A 16,340-nucleotide genomic window follows, 5' to 3' on the forward strand; every position below is an offset into this window, starting at 1 on the left:
TTGACGAGTAAGCTGTGAGGTAGGGCTTGGTGGTGAAAGGGCTAGAAGTTTCCAGGGAAGTCCCTGATGGCAGCTCTGCTCACAGACTGGCCTTGGTGTAGCCAGAACTTTAGGTAAGGAGCTGGAAGATATGCATTTTTCTAGTTGAACATTTTTGAGCCTCAGTTTCCACCTCTGAAAAGTGGGCGTGGTACCATTTCCTACCGAGAACAGTGTCGTGGGGCTTAACTATACTATGGGGTGACATCGCTAAGGCACAGCATGGGTGCTCCAAGAGCATTTGCAAAACCGGAGAGCGGGAAGGTTCTGAAACGTGTATCTGCCCCCCCCCTCCCCAGCCCCTGCGAGCGAGGTCTGGCATTTGGAGTACTCGGCTCGCGGGACCTCCAGCAGAGTTTTGCATCCCAGCTCTGAGGCCACTGTCGCCTCCTCGGCCCCGGGCTGCCGAGGGTTAAAGAGAAAGCCCCACGCCCCCTTTGACGGCGCAGAGCCCACCTCGTCGAATTTGAAAAGCCGGCCCTGGAGAGGCGTGGGCGCCCCCCGCCCAGACACGTCCAGCTCGGACCCAGGCTCGCTTGTGGCCGGTTCCCTCCGCTTCCCGCCCGGGCCGCGGGTTCGGTCCGGCCGCCAGTGCGCCCCTGGTAGTCCCCGCGCCGGGGACTGCGGGTCCCCGCGGGCGATCGCTCAAGATGAAGCTGGCTCTGCTCCTGCCGTGGGCGTGCTGCTGCCTGTGCGGCTCGGCGCTGGCCACCGGCTTCCTCTACCCGTTCCCGGCCGCAGCCCTGCAGCAGCAGCACGGCTACCCCGAGCCGGGCGCCGGCTCTCCTGGAAACGGCTACGCGAGCCGCCGGTGAGTAGCGCGGGGCAGCGGGGCAGCGGGGCCTGGGGGCGCCGGGCGACCGCAGCGAGGGACCGCTGGGTGATCCGGTGCTGGGGTGCAGGGGCTGGGGACCGGGACCGCCTGGAACGAGGGACGGCGGGGGCGCGGGGCGGGGTGGCCGCGTCCTGTGGCTCCGGGGACTTCGGTGGTCTCGGGCCGCGCCCACTCTCCCTCGCTGCCTGGTTTTCCCACCCTTCGCCCCTCGGCTCGGGTCTCCGAGTGGAGGTCGACCAAATCTGCGGCGGAGACGCGCGGAGGGGGCGCCTGCGGCTCGCCGGGGCGCGGGGCGCGGGGCGCGGGGCTCTGCTCCCCGGCTCACGTGGCCCCGCCGCGCTCACCTGCGCGGCCGCTGCTTTGTGTTGGGGAGCAGTTCCCTGGGTTGCCGAGGCCGTGCGTCTGGGTCCCCTGCCTTTCCTGTCGACCTCTCCGCAACACCAGCGGAGCCACTCTGTCCAGTCTTTGGGACCGAGCCCAGGCTGCGACCTTCCGGCCACCCAGGAACGTGGAGCCTACTCGGATCCGAAGTCTCCGCCGCGGGGGTCCGGGATGGAGCGGGGTCACCCAGCCCAAGCGGCCGGTACCCGCCGGCCTCCTCTTCCTCCTCCGGCAGGTGGCGCCTTGGCCACCTCTGGACTGTTCGGTTGAGTCGGTTCCCGTTTTTGAATTCGCAAAGGAAACGGGTGGCGCTCAAGTCGATGCCGCTGGAACTTAGCTGTCCCCCATTTAGTAACTGCAACCCGCACCCTGTGCTACCGCGCTGGGACACATGGCCTGGACCCGTGCCTTGCCGCTCCGGATCCGTGAACCAATTAACTTTAATCCGTTAACTTAATTAACTCTAAGTTATTAAAGTATTAACTTTCCTTCAACAGAGAACTAGGCCCAGAGAGGGTTCCCAAGTTCAATGGCAACTTGGGGCTGATCCCATATCTTCCTTCTCCGAATCCGGAGCAGCCTTCCGTCCTATTCTGCTGATGATAGACAGGAGGTCCCCGTTCTTTTTTGCCCCTTGATATTTACCAAACCCGAGATCTCCCACGACGAATTCCCACAATGCCTTGCTGGGCACCACTTCACATCTGGAGGAGGGACCCGGGAAAGGCTAAAAAGGTACTTCTGCACAAGTTTGCACGCTATTCTGTTTCCCTCATTTTGTTTGGAAATACATCTAGAGACTTCTATTAGAAGAATTCTTCGAACACCCACGAGAGTGAGGTCTCTGTCCACTCGCATAGGGAGCAATGCAATAGGTAAACTTTCCAAGTTGCAGAATAATAGAGCATGATCTCATTTATAGAAAACACACAACAAAACAAAGTAGATATCCGTCTAAATATATTAGTGCACAGAAAGAGTTTTTAGAAAACTGTTTCCAGAAGTTAACTATATGGAGGGACCTGAGGTCTGGACCCAAGGACCAGAGCTGGCCCTCTTATCTGCAAGTTTGCATCGGAAGATTCAACCAAACTCAGATTAGGAATTTTTTAAAAAAAATTTGCATCTGTTCTGAACATGTACAGACTTTTTTCTTGTTATTATTCTCTAAACCACCCAAGGCAATGACTCCATACATATCATTTACATTGTAGTAAGTATTGTTAAGTCATCTTGAGATGGTTTAAATTATATAGCAGACTGTCTTTCCATAGAACATATAAGGGACTGGAGTAGCTTTGGAGTTTGGTATCCTGGGTGATGGTGGTAGTGGTGGTGGTGGTGGTGAAAGTTTTGGAGTCAATCCCCAGCAGATATTGAGAGGCAAATGTACCCCATTTCCCTTCTGCCTGCATGTTTTACAAGGAACATTCATGTCTTACATTTGCAATTAAAATAGAATGTGTGGGAAGGGGGTTGGAGGCCCCTGCAGCCTGGAACTACCCGAGAGGAGCTAGAGATGACTTCCACGGAGGGGGTGAATACCTGGGGACCTCCTTCTGACATTTGATGGACTGGGAAGTCTCCACTGAGACTTGGAAGGGATTGTTTCAATGCCCCGGACTTCTGCCCTTGAAAAAGACAGGCAGGTGGGGAGCCAGCCCAGTCCACCCTCTACCTCGGTTTCTTCCCACACCGTGAGGGGCTTTACCCACAGACCCATGAAGCCCTCCATCTGCACCCCCAGCTCAGTCCACACCCATCACAAACTGTCACCCTTTGGCCAAGGAGTGGGCACGTTGACTGCCGGTTTGTCCTTGAAGCATGGCCTGGGACAAGCAGTCCTGGAAATGGGCTTGGGGGCATCTGGGCAAGGACCCTGCACCCAAGGAGCCAGACCTAGAAACCTCTTGCTCATCTCCTTGAGCAGTTGCATTAGCCTTGAGGTTGCCTGTCCATTGCAAGAAGGTGGATCTTAGAAAGGAGAGATGGCTGGGATCGTGTGCCTAGGTCCCTTGGCTGGTGCGATGTGCGTTCCCAAGAGCTCATATTCTGGAATTTCTGGGAGGGACACTGGGAGGGTCTGCATTTGCCCCAAGCATGTCCTGATGCCAGAGGGAACACAGCCTTAAATAGCAAATAAATGGCAAGTCAAGAGACAGAAACCACAGATGGAAGAGAAAAGAGCTTTCTATTTCAGTACTTAGGATGACACTTTTTTCCTTTCTTTTAGAATGAAGAACTCAGAAATTTCATTTTGCACTGGGTCTCATCATTTGGCTAGGTCTTGCTCTCATACCTGAGGTGCATACCAGGGCTCGCTCACCAGAATGAACTGAGGAGATAAAAAAAGTTTCATGTCCAGAGCCCAGCGCCACTCTGCCTGGAAATCTGCATTTTAATAGCGTCCCCAGGTGGTTTGTCCTGTAGCCAGGTCTGGAAAACACCACACTGAGAACAGGATTTCTCCCATCGTGACCCATAATAAGAAAAACCTTTTATATGGTGATTTTACACACACACACACACACACACACACACACACACATCTGAATTGAGTTTTGCAAAATGATACTGTGTCCATATGTGATACTCTCTCTTTTTTTTTTATTGTATTTCATCTAGTTCATAAAAGTATGCTTACAAGGACTCAGAAAATGGATTCCACAGCCCCCTCGTGGGTCTGGGCCCGGGCCTGCCAATGAAAACCGTGCCTCCTGGAGCCAAATAGGGATTCTCACCTTGGGCACCTTGATTGCATGTGACTTGGTGACTGAGCTCTCACTTTCCTAAGTTTCTTCCCTGGAGATGGAATCAATCTCCTACTGCTTCACTCCCCCGAGGGCCCTGACCAGGTCACCTTGAGACTTGAATGCCACAGGAGCCTGGTCTGAGACCCCCTCACCTCCACTCTCCACTTCTTGGGAATGCGAATTTACCCAGGCTGGGCATTTAGCCACCTGGGACCCCAACATGAGGGCCAAGGACTTCTGGCCAGTAGGGAGCTCACAGCAAACCTCAAGGAAGCGAATAATCCCATCCAACAGGGCCTTGTGGCCCCCACTGTGTGTCTGCAGGTTTGGGCCTTGCTTCTTGGTCCCCACGTGCCTTGTGTTCAAGAAGTGACTTTTGGGCACAGACTAGGTGCTGGGTGCTGGGGGCTGGGAGATGATTCAGACCCGGTCTCTGCCCTTGTTGAGCTCGGAGGCTGGCTGAGAAAGTCAGACCCATAAACAAGAGTGGGATTCTCTGGGATGTGGAACGGATCCTATCGGGCAGGCAGGGTGCCTACCAGCAATGGTCACATGGGGGACTTTGGGTATGTGGGAGTTGGGGGTGATCATGGTGCCTATTTCATGAGATTGTTCTGGGGCTTAAATGAGTTTACAGTTCTTAAATCCACAGTGCACATTCAGTTCAGGCTGGTGGCATCTAGTATGCTGGTGTAACTTGCAAAGGCTGCAGAGATGGGGGACTGTGGCACAAATATATGGAGCCATGTGTTTCAGTCTGAGTACTTGAGATGAGGTAATTTATAGCTTTTATTTATTTATTTATTTATTAAAATATTTTTATTTTTAAGTTCTCGGCGGACACAACATCTTTGTTGGTATGTGGTGCTGAGGATCGAACCCGGTCCTCATGCATGCCAGGCGAGCGCGCTACCGCTTGAGCCACATCCCCAGCCCAGCTTTTATTTATTTTTTTTCAGGTCTGAGGTTTGAAACCAGGAGTGCTCTGTTACTGAGCCACACCCCCAGCCCTTTTTTATTTTTAATTTTGAGACAGGGTCTCACTAAGTTGTTTAGGGCCTTGCTAAGTTGCTGAGGCTGGCTTTGAACTTGCCATCCTCCTGTCTCAGTCTCCTGAGCCACTGGGCCTGGCCAGACTGGGTAATTTATAAAGAACGGAAATGTATTTCTCACAGTTTGGGAGGTTGGAAGTCCACGATCAAGTGGTCCACAGGAACCCACTCCTAAGGCAGTGACATTAATATATCACCTAGTGGATCAGATAGAGAGGGGAGGGTGGCCTCATCACCTCTCTGGGGTTCTACCTCCCTACACTGCAGCACCGGGGGATTGGGTGTCCAATGCATGAGCTCTGGGGGACTCATTCAAACCATGGCACCACAGTGCGCTTTTCTGGGGTGCGTTTCGTTAGGCTGGTGTCTCCAACCACAGACATTGGGAATGGCTGGCTACCCATGAAGGCTGAATGCAGAGGCCCCCAGAAGGGTTACTGCCTGAGCTGGATCTTGGAGATGAGCAAGGGCGTGGGGGGCAGGGATGGGGGGTTGCATTTGGGACAAACACACAGCTATTTGCAGGTGCCTGGCCTATGTGCTTGGCAGGGGGAGTGCCAATGACTGGATAGTGGGCAGGAGGGGGACCGGCGGGGCCTTGGAGGCTGGACATGAAGCCTCTCTTCTGCCACCTTAAGGAGTCTGGGTTTTATAGTGTGAGCATGGCCCTAGGCCCGTGCCAGCTTTGCTGGTGGCAGGAGGCTGGCTAAAGAAGAAGAGCAAAAGGAGGGGGGGCAGCTGAAGGGATCCAAAGAAGGGCAAGGGCAGTGGGGGGGCAGAGGGGAGTGGAGCCCTCGAACTTCCCCAGAGGCAGGAACGAGTCTCCGCCCCAAGCTCTGGCTTGGGGACTCCAAGGAGCTGCCTGCAACATGGCCAAGATTCTGCAGAGTTTTCTCAGCTTTGCAAAAGGCAGTGAAGTGTAGTGTGAGATGCTTTAAATTGTCTTCCAAGTGGTTTCTACACCCACGGTCTCGCATCTCGCCTGACTCAAGGCAGGTTAGGTACTTACTGCATGTTTTGTCAAGCCTATGAATGAACAAGGGAATGAATGGAGGGACAAAGCCTGGACCTCCCTCTTCTGGGATATGACATGGTGGCCTCTGCCCCAGCACAGATCTGCAGGACCTGCAAGGACCCTGGAGCCAGGACCTTGTCTGCACTTTGCTCCCACCAGGTCAGCTCTGGAAGCCACTTTGAGGGCCCGAGGCAGCTGCAGTAGAGGACCCTGCTTCTCCTGTCTTGCTGGTGCAAGTGGAGGGAGTCGCACACTACACAGGATGACCTCTGTGCAGCTAGCTGGCGAGACTGTCTCCGAAAGCCCCAGGGCTCTCCGAATCTCCTGTCCCTCTCTCTCCTCTCTCCTGCAGCTTGTCTGTTATTTTAAAATCCATTCCCAGAGAAACAATCGCTATGGCAATAAGAACGACCCAGGCTTCTCTTGGCTCCAGCAGGCCTGACACTTCATTGCTGTTGTAGGAGTGTGTGAGCTGGCTTGGGACCAGCTCTGCCTGGGGCAGGGGACCTCGCAGCAGTAAGTAACTGTGAGAGGATTTTCAGGAATGTCAGCCCAAGGCGCTGGGGAACCCCACAGACCATCCCCACAGAACATCCACTGACTGGCTGTTCTCTCCCAGTCGGCAGGGGGCCCAGCTCCTCTGGCCCCAGCTTCCTTCCTGTCCTTGTTTCTCAGAAACCAGGGTCCAGCTGGTCCTCTTTGGTAAGAGATGGCCTGTAAGAGTCCACCTTGAGCCCAGCGGCCTCAGGCCAGGTTTCTTCTGTCATACTCAAGGGCAGAGGCGTGGGTCTGTCCCTACCCCCAGCTGCCTCCAGAGACAGAAGGTCAGAGATGGCCACGTCGTCATCTGAGTCACGATGACTTTGCCAGCTCTCTGCTGCCCTTAGCAATGTTTCCTGAGCTGCTTCTGCCCTGTGTTAAGGGATATTTCTAGGAAAAAGTATGGGAAGTGCTCATTCACAAAGCTGCAGTTTCCTTGCTGAAGAGGGAGCGTGTGAAGAGAAGGCTCAGGAGCCAGGCTGCTCCGTGTAGCTTGACAGTGTTGCCTGTCCTCCTGGGCCTCGGTCTCCTCCTCTGTAAAATGGGGACGATGATCGTGTGTGCTTCGTAGGACCCTTCTGGAAATTATGTGGGTTACTGAAGTGCTTGGGACTTGATCTAGTCAACCTACTCAGTGGCCTGGTGAAACACAAAGGCTTTTTCAGACCACATGGGGTGCTGACAAGGCCTTGCGAAGCTGGGGTGCAAGGGGGCTGTATGGGCTTGGGAGCATTTTTATAATGACTGTGTCCCAGGCCACGTGCTCTGGGAGCTGCAGACCTGTGGATGAGGCTTTGTGCTGAGGATTTCCTGCAGGAGTCCTGGCTTGAAGCGGGGCTTGTAGGGTGGGGTGCCCAGCCCCTTTGGAGGAGGTTCCTAAGCTTGCCCACCAAGGTCATGTCCATCTTAGCCCTGGGGGCCGTGCCTACGCTCCTGGCTGAAGGAGAGCCTGAGAGACCCAGAGCTGGGGTCCTGGTGGTGTCCTCTCATCTTTTAGGACTCTGCCCAGCTTCCCAGGGTTGGGAGCTAGGTGGGGGCCGTCTGTGCCTTCAGATGACCCCCAGCCACTAGAGGAGCTGTAAGAAAGGGTCGGAAGGTAACTGGGGGGCAGGTGGGAGGGCCTGGGGACACTGAGATGCCCAAGGTGGGGTCTGAGGCTGAGGAAGTCCTGATGAGCTTTGTGTCCAGGCTGGGCTGGGCCGTGTGACAGCTGGGGAAACCTAGGGGAGGGAGAGGGCTTTTCCTGCCGAGTCTGCAGCTGGCCTGTGTGACTCACCAAGGGACCCAGGGTCAAACCCGCACGTTTCTGTCTCATCAGTTAAAAAAAAAAAAAAAAGGATTAGGCTGGGAGAAAGCTTGTTTGCTAAACTTGCAGACTAATTATTAATCATTATTAATCGGTGCCTTCCTGCTCCCTTGGAGAGGGCCCAACTCTGTGGCTCCCCCCACTTCTACCACACTCGGTGGCCCTGCGGGGTGCGGGCCTCCAGTCCTTGCGTGAGGGCACCGACATTTGCCTGTGTGAGCTGTTTGCACTCGTACTGGGCTGTGGTCTGTAGCCCAAACATTTTAGGCCTTTGTTTGTAAGAGTCTGCTCTCCCGCCCCTCTTCCCCATTCCAGAAGGGCAGGAATGGGGAAGGCATGGCACTGGCCTAAGACGCCCCCACAGTTCCCAGCACCCAGGAGGCCCCTGCAGAGGCCCACAGAGCTTTACAAAGGACAAGATTGCTCTCCTCTGCCTGGGGGAGTCCCCTGCATGGTGCCCTGTGGGCCCATGGCAGGGCCTGGGCATGTCCAGTCTCCCATGGGCTTCCCCAGCGCCTGTGGCTAGAAAGCCCTTTGCAGGAGGGTGGGGTCGCCTTCTGGTTTGGCTCTGCTGACTGCAGCCAGGCCAGTTGCCTCTGGCCTGTGACATTTTTGTCATTCCAGCTCTCCTGGAAGGGCTTATGTGGGAATCCACATCATTCTCTTCCTGCCTCCCTGTGATTGATTTGGCCACACGGCTAATTCTTGGGCTCCAAGAGGTCTTGGGCTGCTGGGCACCCATTTCTGGGGTGATGTGACCCTGGGCTGCTGCAAGAATTGCTAGCCTCTGAAGTCTTTTGTTCTGTGTCTGCTGATGACAATTTGGACTGTGGAACTCTCCGTGGAAGACCTCTGAACAGGTGTGCGTGCCTCCATGGGGAGGCAACTGAGCAGGGGGGAGAATCCCACACCAGGGGCCCAGAGGGGACTCCATCCTGACTCTGCCTGGCTGCCCCTGGTCTCTGGGCTCTACTCCACTGGCTGCTTTTTAACCTAAAGCTCTTTCCCACCCCAGGGCCTTGGCACGTGTTGCTTTTCTGCCTTGATCAGTCCTTGCTTTCTTTTGGCCTCACTAACTCATACTCCTTTCTGGGACCAGCTTAAATATTAATATCTGCAGAGAGCCTTCTCTGGTCTCTCAAGATAAGTCAGCTCCTTGTCTCAGTGCGCTCGGAGTTAGCACTCTTACAGAGAAACTCATGACAACCATCCATGAATCCCATAACAAATGGATTGATAGTTATTTCATGGTTGTCTGCCTGGGACTGTGGGTTCCGCGAGGATAGAGATCCCTTCTGTCTTGTGTGGTGCTGTTATCTCTAAATTATTGCCTGGATTACAGCGAGGACTCGGGAAGGGACTGAACATTTTGCCAGCTGAATTGATTTTCTACAGCTGTAATGGCTATAAACTTAGCGGCTTGAAACAGTACAAATTTGTTGTCTTACTGTTCTTGAGGACAGAGTTCTAAAAAGGTCTTCACAGGGCCCGTCCCTCTAGAGCCTCTCCGCCTTGTCTTCTAGAGGTGCAGGGTCCACGTCTCTTCTCTTTCTCTCTAATGCAGATTCATCTTCCTTCCTTGAGTACAGGTTAGGCTCCCCTGGATAATCTGGGATAATCTTTCCATTTGGACAATCTTAGTTTAATCATGTCTGCAAAGTCCCTTTCACCATGTAAGACGACAGCTTCACAGGTTCCACGGATTTGGATGAGGGCATCCTTGGGGGAGCCATGATTTAGCCTTGAACAGAAACAGTTCATGATAACGGCTTGACCCTCCCACCCAAGTTTACATAGGCTGTGAGGTAGGGATTTAACCAGTTTCACAAGGCTGTGAGGTAGGGATTTACAGTTTCACAAGGCTGTGAGGTAGGGATTTACAGTTTCACAAGGCTGTGAGGTAGGGATTTACAGTTTCACAAGGCTGTGAGGTAGGGATTTACAGTTTCACAAGGCTGTGAGGTAGGGATTTACAGTTTCACAAGGCTGTGAGGTAGGGGTTTACAGTTTTCACATAAGCCATGAGGTAGGGATCTAACTAGAGGTTTTCTCAAACTTTCTCCTACTGTTATTGACTAGTCCCATCCTTTCTTGCTGATTTGAAATGATACTTTTAGCACATACTTAACTTTTCCATATGCATGATCCCTTTTCCAAACTCCTGGTTTCTAATGAACTGTTTATCTGGTCTAATGCCAAAATCATGCCTTTTTTTTTGGGGTTGGGATTGAGCCAGGACCTTGCACACGGCAGGCAGGTTCTGTGCCACTAAGCTACACTGTTTTAATTACCATATCTTTATTAAATGTTATCTTAGCTGATACAGCAATTCTTTCTTTACTGTTGCCCTTCGTCAAAGTATTCTTAGCTGTTCTTGTGCATTTTTTCCCTTTGGGGTGAGTTTTAAAATCATCTTTTCTTAGTACTATGAAATACATTGTTGGAATTTTGATCAGTTTGTGATGAATTAATGGACTAATAGAAGGACATGTTTGTACTAATGTGTGTTTTTTGGGGAAAAGGGACTATCACTCCACTTAGTCAGGTATTTTTAAGTTTATTCTTTGGCATTTTATAATTTTTATTGCTATCATGAATGAGGTCTTGACATTCATAAATGTTTATGGCCAGCAAATGGGAAAGCAGTTAATTTGGGTCATGTTGATCTTGTTTCAACTACACTAATAAATTTCTTAAAAATTATTTTAATCATTTTTCAGGTGGTTCTCTACGGTTTTGAGGTAGAGAATATTATTGTCTCCCAGTGAGTGTGTGGGTGGGTGGGGGGTGGGTAGGGGGCGTGAACAAGCAGATGAGCTGCTTCTTGTGAAAGTCAAGACCTTATTTGATCACTGAATCAGAGAATGGTGGTTTCCAGGGGCTGTGGGGAGGGGGACCTTGGGAGATGTTGGTGAAAGGGTGCAAAGTTCCAGTTGTGTAAGATGAACAAATTCTGTAGGGCTAACATACAGTATTGTGACTACAGTTATCAATAAATGATATTGTATGTATACTTGAATTTTTGCTAAGAGGGTAGATCTTAAGGGTCCTCATTGAAGAGAAAGAAAGAAAGGGGAGATAAGAAAGAAAATTGAGATTGCATTAGTCAGTTTTGTGTCACTATAATACATTACCTGACACAGGCTGCTTATGAAGCAAAGAGAGGTTTATTTTGGCTCATAGTTCTGGAGGTTTAAGTTCAAGATCGTGGAACCCCCTTAGTCTGGGCCTCTGGTGAAGGTGGCACATCCAGGTGGGAGTACATGTTAGAGTGAGCAGTCATATTTCAAGCCTGGATCAGAGAGAGAAGGGCAGGGTCCTACAGTCCCCTTCAAGGTATTCCCACTAGCCCCTGCTCTTAATAACCCTTCTCCTCCAGCACCTCTTCCATTTATTAAATGAACAGATAAATAATGGACTGTGAGTTCCAGACTCCTGCTAGGACCAATCATTTTCATTTGAGGTTACAGCCCTGCCCCCTTATCTAGGGGACACGTTCCACGACAGGGGGGGGGGGATGTCTGAAACTACAGATGGGACCAGTCTCTGTATGTACCATATTTTTTTCCCTGTATATACATACCTATGCCAACATTTAATTTACAGTTCATTAGGCTTAGTAAGAGATGAATAATATAAAGCAATTATAGTAATATACTGTAGTAAAAGGTAGATGAATTTGTTCTCTGACTTGAAAAAGTCAAGAGTATCTGTATTAATATAGCATCTTCGGGCTCTGGTTGACCGTGAATAGCGGAAGACTTGCAAAGGAAAACCATGGATACGGGGGACTGTGGTCATTGCTGCTGCCCTTATCCCAGCCAGACCCTCATCAGGGACAGCTTCATCCTCCTGAAAACAGTCCTGAGCGCAGACCCCGGTCCATGAGCCGTCAGCTCCTGCGGGTCTTTTTCATTCTCCCCTTTGGAGCCCAGCATCTGATGAGGGTGGTTCCAGCGCTGAGTGACAGGCGGGAAGGGTGAGCCTCCCTCCTCCCCCATCCCGCTTGTCTGATGCTGGGGAGTGCAGGGACTGGGGGACCCAAGGGCCTGATTAGCACAGCCAGGAACACAGCCCGTGTCCCTCACACAGGTGTGCCAGGTAGGTAGGGTCCACACCACAGGCGGCCTCGAAGATTCCGAGGGGTGGGAAAACAGAGCCTCTTCCAGGTACTCAGAAATCACAGAGAAAGCTCGGACCGACTGCCAGCACAAGAGGTCAGAATCACGAGTCCCTGGAGTCTTGGAACCCCCACCAGTGGGGATGGGAGCAGGGGTCTTCTATCATCATCATGCTCCTGGCACCTGCGAATAGAGAGACCCGGAGAGTAAGAGCTAAGCAGGCTCGTGCTGGGTGGGCATCTCCCCGCCCTGTGGGTAAAACAGTGCTCATACGCGCATGGGCTCACCCCTGGCATTTTGGAGTTGGGTCAGCTGGGTTCCTTACCTGGCTGTGGACAAGTTACCGTTCACTTGCATTAGTTGACCCACCTGGGAAATGGGACTAATGGAGCCAGTTCCCTGGACTGTGGGAACAGTAAATGAGCCTTCGATCAGGGCTGTGTTCCTTGCAGAATGGCTCCTGCCCAGCCTCTGCCTGGAGCCCTCCTCCTCTGGTCCTGTCCGTTCTTGCTTTGTTCTTATGTCACGTGCTTGCTCTGCACCTGGGCAGCAAGCCCCTTGGGGTCAGGAACCTCACCCTAGATGGCTCTGTCTGCCATGACGGGAGCCCAGGAGGTGGACAAGCGCCTTACTTAAGTGCAGCCAGACCAGTTGGGATCCTCTTGGGTTGACTTTTCTGGCTGTGATGTCCAACTCAGGAGCTGGTGAGCTGGATTGAATCTTGACCCAGAGCAGCCCTGGCGTGCACGGAGTGAGGGTTCTGGCAGCTGATGAGCCAAGGCCCATCCTGCCTTTGCCCCCCACCATGGCAGGGAGGTGGGAATGCTCAGAGCTGTCTGCCTGCTGGGCTTAGGCACGGGACAGCTGTGCATGGGGACAGCTGCCTCAGCTTCGGGACACAGGATCTGCCCCCAAGATTAATAACAGAGCCCAGCCAAGACCGTGGGGAGCAGAGAAGGGCTAGGGTTACCTAGCACCAGGAAATGCGCCTGCCCTGCTGACAGCGGGTGGGGAGCCTGCAGGATGGATGGGCTCTTGGGGCGCCAGGGGTGGCTGGGCAAGGCAGCTCACAGCTGGCCCAGCCAAATCCGCTCCCTGGGGATGCAAACCGACCCTCTCCAGAGCTGCTCGCTTTCCGCTGGGCTCAGCCCCGGCATGTGCTGATCTCCAAGAATTATGTGAAGAGTTAGGAATGGAAACCAAATGTCGGTGTCAGGTAGAGAGAGCTGATGGACCCTGAGGCCCCGCAGGCCTGGGAGCTCCTGGGACCAGCACAGATGTTTAGGTGAAAGGAGCCCTTGTGCATTTTCTTAAAAAAAAAAAAAAAAGTTTATTTTTCCCCCCCCCCGAGTATTTATTATAGAAAAATCTAGGAAACAAAGGAAAGACATCATTTATCATTCCATTTTGTAAAACGTGTTAAACTTTAATTTTTTTTTTCATTGCGGCACCATAAACCATTTTTAAGCGCACTGTTCAGTGGCATTAAGGGCATTTGCGTTGTCATGAAGTCATCACCACCGTGGATCTGGGGAACTCTTTTCATCTTGCAAAACGGAAGCCCTGTCCCCAGGACCCATCCAGGCCTCCCCTCCCCCAGCTCCTGGCAGCTGCCTCTCTCCCGTTTGGTTTCTGTGAAGTTGACGCTTGTAGGTACCTCCTGTAAGTGGAATCATGCGTGTTGGTTATTTGACTGGATTATTTCACTTAGCAAGAGTTTCTCAAGTTTCATCCGTGCTGTGGAATGTGTTGAAACTGCCTACCTTTTAAAGGCTGAATTATATTCATATGCGCGAGCGCGCACACACGTTTGATGGATACTTGGATTTTTTCCCACCCTTTGACTATTACAATTTTCTTTTTCCTGATACTGGAAATGGAACCCAGGAGTGCTGTGTCACTGAGCTAACTCCCCAGCCCTACTTATTTACATTGATTTATTATTTTGCTTTTGCTTTTTTTGGTACTAGGGATCGAACCCAGGGCCTCCAGCATGCTAGGCATGGAGTTCCTCTCCAGCCCTTCTTATTTTTTTCTTTTGAGATAAGGACTTGCTAAGTTGCTGAGGCTGGGCTTGAACTTTCAGTTCTCCTGCCTCAGTCTCCTGAGTAGCTGAGATGCTACACCACTGTGCATGGCCTTTACTGGTATCTTTCGAGGAGAAGAAGTTTTCAGTTTTGAGTTATTAAATAAATCTTTTTTATATACTTATTTTTTAGGTGGAGATGGACACAACACAATGCCTTTATTTTTATGGGGTGCTGAAGATTGAACCCTGGTCCCGCCCATGCTAGGCAAGCGCTCTACCACTGAGCCACAATCCCAGCCCTAAATAAATCTTTTTTTTTTTATTTGCTGTCTGATTGTTTTAGTGTCATAGCTAAGAAATCATCAACAAATCCAACATCATAAAGCTTCTTTCCTATTCCTGTAAGAGTATTGTACTTTCAGACTTTACAGTTAGGTCTTTAATTCATTTTTGAGCTTTTTCATATATAGTATAAGGTCAAGATCCAACTTTATCCTTTTGCATGCTGATATTCAATTTTCGCAATACTCTTTGTTGAAAAGACTGTTCTTGTCCTATCAATTCCTTTAATATTTTATTTAGAGAAGGGTCTCACTAAGTTGCTTACAGCCCCGCTAATTTGCTGAGGCTGGCTTTGAACTTGTGATCCTCCTGCCTTCGCCTCCCCAGCTGCTGGGATTACAGGCATGTGCCCCTGTGCCCATATTTAAGAATCAACAATTGTCCACATTTGATCTTTGCTGTGTCTTTTTTATTCATTGCTTTTGCACAGTTGGGATCCCACAGCTCGTATCAAGGAGGACAGGACCTTAGACTCAGGTCCTGCCTTTTCCCTTAAACAGATTTACAGCGTCTCCAGGAAGCAGTTTTCCTTCATCCCTTAGAAGGTTGCATATGGCCATGGGCTCCCAGCGATGTGAGTGCACACGGCAATGTAGAAAGGGGCCTCCATATAAGGCCTGGAGTTACCAAGATCTGGACAAAGGGTGCTTTGGATTGGATTTTAAATATCCTCCAAGGCGCATATGCCATACTATTGGTCATCAGCCTATGGTGCTACTGAAAGGTGACAAAACTTTTAGGAGGTAGGGCACAGTGAAAAGAATCTAGGACATTGAGGGACATGCTTTTGTAGGGGACCCTGGTCCCTTCCCCTCTCCCTCTGCTTCTGGAACACTCTAAGATGAACTACCTCTTTCACCATGAGTTCTGACTCACCAAAGGCCCCAAACCACAGAGCCAAGTGGCTGTGGATGCAGATCTCTGAAACTATAGGCAGAAACAAACCTTTCCCCTTTTTAAGTTGATTTTCTTGGGTGTTTTGTGACAGTGGCAGAAAACTGATTAATACAAAGTGATATAAGGAAACAGAGGCAGGAGCAAAGTATCATTTCTACTTTAAAGTTGGAGGTGAAGATTAAACAAGAATCACCCTTAACGCACAGGACTTGATCCCTGCTGGGTCATATATTTGAATTTTTAATTTCACTTTTCAGTTTTTATAAAAGTTACGTGTGTACACAAAGTAAAGAATCAACTCTACAAAACTTAAAAATGGAAAATGATAGTCCTCTATCATCCACCTCTTCTTCTCCCCAGAAACCACTGCATCTCCAAAAATCAGAATTCTATTGCTATGTATGGAAATTACTTTTCCATCTTAGATGTTAGGTTCGACTCTCCACTATGAGAGATGAGAGTGGAACTTTGTCTACATACTGCTGTCCCCATCCCACACATTTCCTGTCACCCCTTTCCTGTACCACAATTCTGGTTAGCCCAGTACTTAGGACTTACAGTCCACCCTAGGGAGAGCTGGGCCTGGCAGTGCACTATGGATTTTTCTTTTTCTTCCCACATTTTTTTTTTTTTAACTTTTCTTATTTCTGCTCAGTTAGCTTTCTGTGGAATCATTCTAAATCATGCCCAAACTCTCTCCTGGTTGCACAATTTTTCTTCTGAGGTCTGGGCTGATGGAAGTGAGATTTAGATCTAGGAATCTTGGAATCCCTGTCCATCAACAATCCCAAATGTCTCCTTGGTCTGGAGACCTTCTCTCCACTGCATTTCCTACCTGCTATCTTTGTTTACTCCTTTATTGTGATGAAGCACATCCTGCAGTAGCTTTCTGAGAAAAATAAGACTTTTGCCCAAGTCAGGCCTCATGAGACATCCCTTAACTTGTCTCTATGAATTCATACTTTCTATTAACTTCCAGACTTGGTCATTCTTTTGCTTTCTGTCCAACTCACCCATACATTACATAATA

At 50.7% G+C, this 16,340-nt stretch overlaps 1 protein-coding gene across 2 annotated transcripts in view; it reads left to right on the top strand.

Moving 5' to 3' along the window:
• Positions 1–370: 370 nt before the first annotated feature.
• Positions 371–16,340, top strand: part of Col26a1 (collagen type XXVI alpha 1 chain) — a 123,714-nt gene continuing 107,744 nt past the window's right edge. For both annotated transcript variants that reach the window (XM_078023831.1, XM_078023832.1), the window contains exon 1: positions 371–850. In XM_078023831.1, coding sequence (XP_077879957.1) covers positions 690–850 — 161 coding nt within the window. In that variant the 5' untranslated portion in view covers positions 371–689. The remainder of the gene's footprint in view (positions 851–16,340) is intronic.

The sequence above is a fragment of the Ictidomys tridecemlineatus genome, chromosome 10, assembly GCF_052094955.1.
Source record: "Ictidomys tridecemlineatus isolate mIctTri1 chromosome 10, mIctTri1.hap1, whole genome shotgun sequence".
NCBI classification, from domain to species: Eukaryota; Metazoa; Chordata; class Mammalia; order Rodentia; family Sciuridae; genus Ictidomys; species Ictidomys tridecemlineatus.